At 41.2% G+C, this 6934-nt stretch overlaps 1 protein-coding gene across 1 annotated transcript; it reads right to left on the bottom strand.

The window, feature by feature from the left end:
• Positions 1-742: 742 nt before the first annotated feature.
• On the bottom strand, positions 743-6265 carry LOC146286381 (uncharacterized). Its single transcript, XM_084700668.1, has 21 exons — positions 6180-6265; positions 6037-6092; positions 5874-5957; positions 5657-5781; positions 5373-5516; positions 5136-5237; positions 4696-4863; positions 4520-4619; positions 4203-4423; positions 3948-4104; positions 3646-3854; positions 3423-3537; positions 3144-3343; positions 2929-3040; positions 2686-2855; positions 2518-2612; positions 2312-2442; positions 2018-2213; positions 1777-1915; positions 917-1007; positions 743-840 (listed from the first exon to the last, which is right to left on the bottom strand). Exons 1-21 carry the CDS (start codon positions 6200-6202, stop codon positions 767-769), a joined length of 2712 nt encoding a protein of 903 aa, XP_084556794.1. The 5' UTR covers positions 6203-6265; the 3' UTR covers positions 743-766.
• Between the last annotated feature and the right edge of the window lie 669 nt (positions 6266-6934).

The raw sequence follows: 6934 nt of genomic DNA, 5'->3' as shown, positions 1-6934 counted from the left end.
GCACTCCGTTAACTTTGAAGAAGTGTGTGCGCGCATAGGTCTGTCTTAAGGTATGAGTCATTAGGCATGGTACAAACTGAGGAAACTAAAATTGTGTACAAACGTATTTATTTTTTGCCAAAGCATTGAATGCCAAGCATTGGTTAGGGTCACAAGCAAAAGCCCAATTGTGTAACAAAACTTGAGAATGCCTTTGCATAGACTGGAGAACCTGCAATAAAAACGGCCATATCTGCAGCAATCCATCAATCAGGTGTTTATGGTAGAGGGGATTAGAAGTTATTCCTTACAAATACATAACAGCCTGCCAGAAGTCCTGCACTTAATCTAATCTGGTCTAACTGGCATGAATGCAGAAAAAAAAAAAAAAAAAAAAAAAAAAAAAACATTTTCCAATTTGACAGTGGGTCTACCTGAAGGAAGTCCAGGGGTCTGAAAAGAAAGTAGAAGCATACAAAAAAAAAAAAAAAAAAACGTTGTAGACACCGTTTACAAAAGTACTAAAGGGTCTGAATACTGTATATATTTCATTGTGTAGGTTAACTGTTGAATAACAGGGGTAGGGTCAGAATACCTGGCATAGCATTTCCAGTTTCTCTTCATTTAGAAACACCAAGTCACCATTGTCGGTTTTTCCTGCTAATAAATGCCTTTAAATGGCAATTCATAAATTCCAGGACCGCTTACCTCAAAACAAATAGCGATAGTATAGCAAAAATAATTATTCACTCCATTGAATAGATAAGTGTAATAGTCTATAAAAACTTTATTTGAACATCAGAATGGGTCCTGATGTGACATGTTCTGAACCGTCCCCTTCTGAAAATGTATGTCTTTGACCTGCCAAGGTGGATAAAAAGTACATTTTAAAAAGTTGTTTATTTAACAATTTTTTTCCAATATTTTTCAAGCATACCTTTTGTGTTCTTGTTTACACACTGCTCACTACAGAGTCCATCACTGGGAAACTTGGCATCACAGATGACCACGTCACAATGGACATATACCTTGAGAATTGGTAAAGACATGAGTCCATAGAAATAATTTCAATAACTTCACTCAACACCATGTTCTTGTATTGGTCCATTATTAAAAGGGCAGCTCACATCAAGCAATCTGTACACAATGTAGAAACCATGTTCAAAATGGTCTGTCCTGGCTGCTAACATGGTGCAAGGCAGTTGCTATGCAATGTACTAGCAACCAGCATTTTCTCATCACAGGCTAACATTGTATTGATTTCATTACATGGGAATTTGGTTAGCTAGCTACCTTTGTTTGATAGCAATAATTATCATGGTTTGTCTTATTTTCCTCAGACGCAGAGTGATACTGAATTGTAAAAGGAATAAGTCATTGTTCTGGTGAAAGAAACTGGATGGGAAAATCAGTGCTTGATTTGAGATACCCGTTCATAGACACACACACACGTGCACGTGTGTACATAGCATAACATCCGCCTTGCACCATATGCAGGCAAGCCAGGGGGGCTTATTTAGAGTCTTTTTACTTTCATATTGCCAGACTGAAGCTTTGATAAAAAGGTCACAGTCTGTGATATACATTACCAGTCAAGTTTGAGAAGTTTTCCCATTCAATTGAATGGGAAATGTGTCCAAACATGACTGGTACCGTATGGTTGCTAAATATTACAGATAATGGGCATGGCATGGGCTGAATAATGCCCCTTGGCTGTGATATAACCATATACCATGGCCTGTCGCAAACTACAATTATGCCATTGTAAGACCAAATCAAATTCTGTAAATTACTGACCAGGTAACTTGGGTTGTCCTCATCCATGAAGGAGAACATCTGGACTTCAAATCGCTTGAAATGAGGGGGGTACTGGACTCTAGCATCAGCTGACACAGGGTGGAATACAACCTGGAATGGGTCTTCCGTGTTCTCACAGCTGGCAGGGAAAAGGGAGAGGTGGAGGTCAGAGTTTTGACAACAAAAACATTGGGAAAACCTTTAATATTATTTGTAATCATTTGGCTGGAATTAAAATAACCCATTAATGATGAGATTCCATCTGGGCTGGGATTTCCTGTCCTCTTTGAGGGTAGCCCAGCAATACTCCAACTTCAGCACCACTCTAGGATCAGAATTCATGGGCACCTCCACCTCTACCTCAAAATACAGCGGTTCCCTCAGATTCATTACAAGTGGGAATTCCTCCATCTCTTGGAACAAGTTGTAAGAGATGTCTGAAAAAGGAAAGGTGCCCACTGAGCCAATTGAGACTTACAGTAGGTTTTTGTAGACAAGTTTGTCTGAACTAAAGAATAATTCAGTACACTCGTACCTTGAGCAAGTCTCATTATGACCCGCAGTCGGCTTCTGGTGGTAAGAACATGGGGGTCATTGTTGCGTGGGTTGGTGAGGAAAGCTGCACTGCGTGTTGCATTAACCATGTAGTAGCAGAAAACTTTCAACCTACAAACAGGACAGGAGTTACATGTGTCACAATCCAAACCAATCAACATGATGTACATTGTGTCAAGCACTCACATATATTGTGGCTCTTCCATCTGGAATCCATTTGCTGCAACCGGTTTAGAAGGTAATGAGATTTCATTCTCATACAGCATGACACTGGATATAAACTGCAAAAGGAGGGAAAGTTACTGGAAATTACACAAACAAATCTGCTCATTGCCACAGACTCCAAGGTCCTACTTTTCTAGTAGTGCCACAGGAGCGTCCAGTGAAAAGAAAACGAGCAATGCGGTCATCGCTGTAAGCTGGTCCACAGGCAGGGTCTTTTAGGGTCAGTTGACTGGGAATCATACTTGGAGCAGATTCAATCTTCGCAGCCACTGCAGCAATCGTCCCATTGGCAAAACATTCTATACAAACAAAGGCCAAGTTGAAAAAAAATTCACAAGTATAAAAAGCAGCTGTTTTATATTGAAAGTATACCAGTCAGTGCAGAGAGGAAACTGCAAGACAAGGAGAAGTGTTGGATGTTCATAGTGACTGGATCTCTCAGAGACATGTGTAGCTTGCTTCGGATGGACGATGACTCAATCACCTAACCAGACAAGAGTTACTCCAGACAGCAAAAAATGTATTGTGCAGACCTCACCAGTTGCAGAATTCCTATGAAACAGTCAACCTGCTCAAGTGCACCATACCTCAAATACAGTATCAGGGGCATAGAACGGCACTGTGATAAAGATGTGTGCACCCTCTGTAACAATGCGATACTGCTCCGCAATCTCAGGTGTCAGTAGACGCTGCCCGACTACAATTCTTAAGTTCTGGACTTGATTCCCAGACTTGACAGTGACATGAAAGTTCTCATGATCACAGGTTCCAGTGATATAAGCTGGAACTACAGAAAGAAAGCAATTTAAGGACAAGTCTGCATGATCTACAAAATAGAAATTATATGAGTATTGGAAGACATTTACCAATTCCCTTCACTGACACTTCTGTAACTGCAGTGTAAGTAAATGAAGAATACTCAGGCAACACCACCAACCCAAAGACCATGTGAAGAGTGTAGACGACATTCCGAGCATCCATCTATTTAAAATGTAAAAACAATTGTTATGGCATAATTTCACAAATCACCACATCAATCATCATTAAGTAGGCCACATGTCTTCCTTTGCAGTGTAGAGAGAAACATACCTTATTTAAGACAGCACGGTCAGTGAAGGGCACGGTAAGTGCAATGGACTTTGACCCATTGGGGAAACTGAGTTCTTCAATGTTGAAACCTCGATCATTACACTCAGCTACAGAAAGGACCCCATCAAGAAATGTGATGTTTATCAGCTCCACATCTTGGAGGAAAGTCCCCAATTCCACCTTGAACACCCCCTCTTCAGGAACAATACCTGAGCAACAGACGAAGCAATATTGTGCGAGATCCTAGCATCAGTCCTGGCTCACCATATGGCAAAATGCAAAACATAAAGACAAAGACTCACGGTCAACCAGTTGTAGAGGACTGATTATAAAGGGAGTGGTGATTGGGAAGAGGACTTTGTATCTAGTGTCTTTAGGAGGATCATCCTCAGTCCACAGAATCTCAAGCATAGGCTCAATGGAGTATGTGGTGAGGTACTGACCATTTTTGACATGGCTCTGCAATGAACACAGGTTATTTATAGTACAAGTAAGCCAGATGCAGGAATTACATCAAAACAATATATCCCTAAACGTATAACCCATCATCCACTGACCTTAAAGTAACCTCCAACAGCACCAACTGGAATCTGAAGGATAATATGCATCTTGTTCAGCGACAAGGAGTATCCTCTGGCTATAACTTCACTGGGGCTCAGCCTCATGCCTTCCACCCCTAAGAACACTTCCTTGAGCTGGAAGTTGCTGGAAGATACCAGAGGGTCGATGCGCCGGGGCACAGACCAGGTGATCATATTTGGCGTAAAGGAGACACTTCCTAAAATGAAACACCAAATCAGTTTTAACAAAGAGCTCTAGTTCTTTTAGTTGTTTAACCAAACAGGATAGGGAAGGGACACAATATGAATTATACCTGGTGTTGGGCAAGCAACAGAAGAATCTATTTGAGTAGACAACAATGTATTCTCCAAGATGGTGGAGGTTTTGAGCACAGCCATTGGTACCCCTGCTACCTGTAAAGACATCAAGAAAACTAGACATGGGACCCTCAACAAACTTGGGAAGTTTAGAGCATAATAAAGGGCTTACATTCTGGAAGAACGTTTCAGGTGCGTTAAGTGGGCTTCGCAGAACAAGTCGTGTAGGAGTGTTGGTTATACCATAACCAGTTCTTTGGACTTGGTCAATCTTCATGACCCTTTGTTCTGGAATCGTGAAGACCACTGTAGTGACACTATAACCTGAAGCAGTAGCAGTCTGTTGCAAGAAAAATACATTAACCATCTGTCATGTCATGATTGCCTGTGGTTGGAGTAGTGTGAAAAAAACTCATTAGTAAGCCTGCCCAGGACATCGAAAGACCCTTTAATCTGTATTTGTGGCCTAGTCATTTACGTGAAACAATACATTTCCCATATGTCATGCCCCAACATTTAAGAGTGCTACTCATGCGCAGTCTGTTCCAGGCAATCTTACATATTCCCCACTTGTGACACAGCACCAACATATCTGACAGTAACAAGCATTGCCTTTGGATGGGCTGCTCTTTGGAAGCGTCCTAGGTTTGTGTAGCTCTTAACGTTGGACTGTTCTGGCGGGGGGTTGTCGAGGACAGTTCTTCTGACAGAGACCTAGGGATGATGTCACCATGTCCAATTAATTGCAACCCATTTCAACCCTTAAATTCAAAAGCATGAGCCCAGAGGCTACAGAACCCACATCACCCACTTAAAACAGAGTTATAAATCAGTTAGTAATTCACTTACTTCCATGTAGTTGCGATCACAGAGAATCTCTCGGGATGCCCAAGGAGTGTATGTACAGGTCTTTTCTACTGCGTATGTTTCATCATTGGTAATGTTGTTCCCTTTTAGTCTGAGGTACGTGACTGTGGTGAATGTTTCATCATCCTAAACGGATGACAATAACATCATTCATGTCTACAAAAGATTAGCATCATCTTCAGCACAAGGCAGTCACAGCAGGACACCCAACTTTACTTTCCTAAATGCAATTGTCAATTTATTAAAAAAAATCTGAGTTTGTATACCGAATTTTGGACAAAACAATTTTGAAGGGAGGCAAAGATCATGGCATTTCCCATTGAATCCATTTTTAAACTGAATCCACACTGAGAGGCCAAGTTTGGTGTCAAGGCCAGGATGTGAGAGGCATCTGAAAGTGAGTCAAGGTGACACTGTAGTAGTAATATCATACATTAAAACAATGACAAACCACGACAAAGTGACATGTAAATGTCAACTTACTCTTTGCATCAACTTCCAGAGCTTTCCCCTTGAGAGGTCCGATACTCAATCGAAGCATGTTGCCGAGGCAGACGGAGTCTATATCTGAAACAGGGAATGCTTAAGGTATTTTGTTTTCACCGTTAACTATGCAAGCCTTGATCAGTCAACACGACTTCCTTACTTGGAGAGCGCTTGCTTTGCGCTTGTATGCTCACGACTGTAATCATGAGGAGTAACCTGAAAACATTTGTAATTGTCAACATTGTATGCAAAACATTAAGGTTGAAAAACTAGTCATTATACAACACCAAGCAACAAACAAACCCTATTCCGAGATAACGGGCCATAGCAGTTGAGCTGAACTTCTTGCCGCTTTTGTGTATTAGAAGAAAATATTGAATAAACTCTGGTTGTTTGCAAAGAAATAATTTAGAGAAACCCATTTTTATCCAGACGTTCTTTTTTATTTGGACATAAGCGAACAGGTGAACTCCATTACCGTTTAATTAGCTGGCTGATCGGGTCCTCCTGGTGGGTTGTCTTTAAAGTAATAGGCCCACATTCTTATGGATTTCTATCCATGAAAAGAGCTGTTAAAATAGTCGGTCTGTTCATGATTAGATTATTTTAGCATAGCTTCTTACCCAAACTGAATTCAAAACACAGGACGAATAACCACTGTCTTACTGTATACGCCCCAATCGCATGCCCCTCCCTAAGCAATTCACTAGAATGCCTGGAACGTTGACTGTGGGACAGTAACATTGAGGTTGGAATTGTGGGGCGCGTGCCTTGGTGTCGCGCGCTGTGTCCAACAGTTCGGGTGTATCGCACGGTGCACAGTGCACTTCAAGCGCATTCAACACCAGAGAGTATGAGACCTCGAGCGCTGCGAAAAGGACTCCAATGTACTTGCATTTCAAAATGATATGAAACATACTTTCATATTCTTAAAGGAATACTGCAGGATCAGGTAGGTGCTCTAAAATTATTTGCTGAGTTGCCTTTCTTTACTTTGCAGCGTTAATTGATCCTTTTAATTTGTTTGCCCCAAGAACATTCCTGCACTGGTAACAATG

Source organism: Hypomesus nipponensis, chromosome 6 (assembly GCF_054491055.1).
Source record: "Hypomesus nipponensis isolate SF chromosome 6, ASM5449105v1, whole genome shotgun sequence".
Classification (NCBI taxonomy): Eukaryota; Metazoa; Chordata; class Actinopteri; order Osmeriformes; family Osmeridae; genus Hypomesus; species Hypomesus nipponensis.
This window is presented reverse-complemented; position numbering and strand designations above follow the sequence as displayed.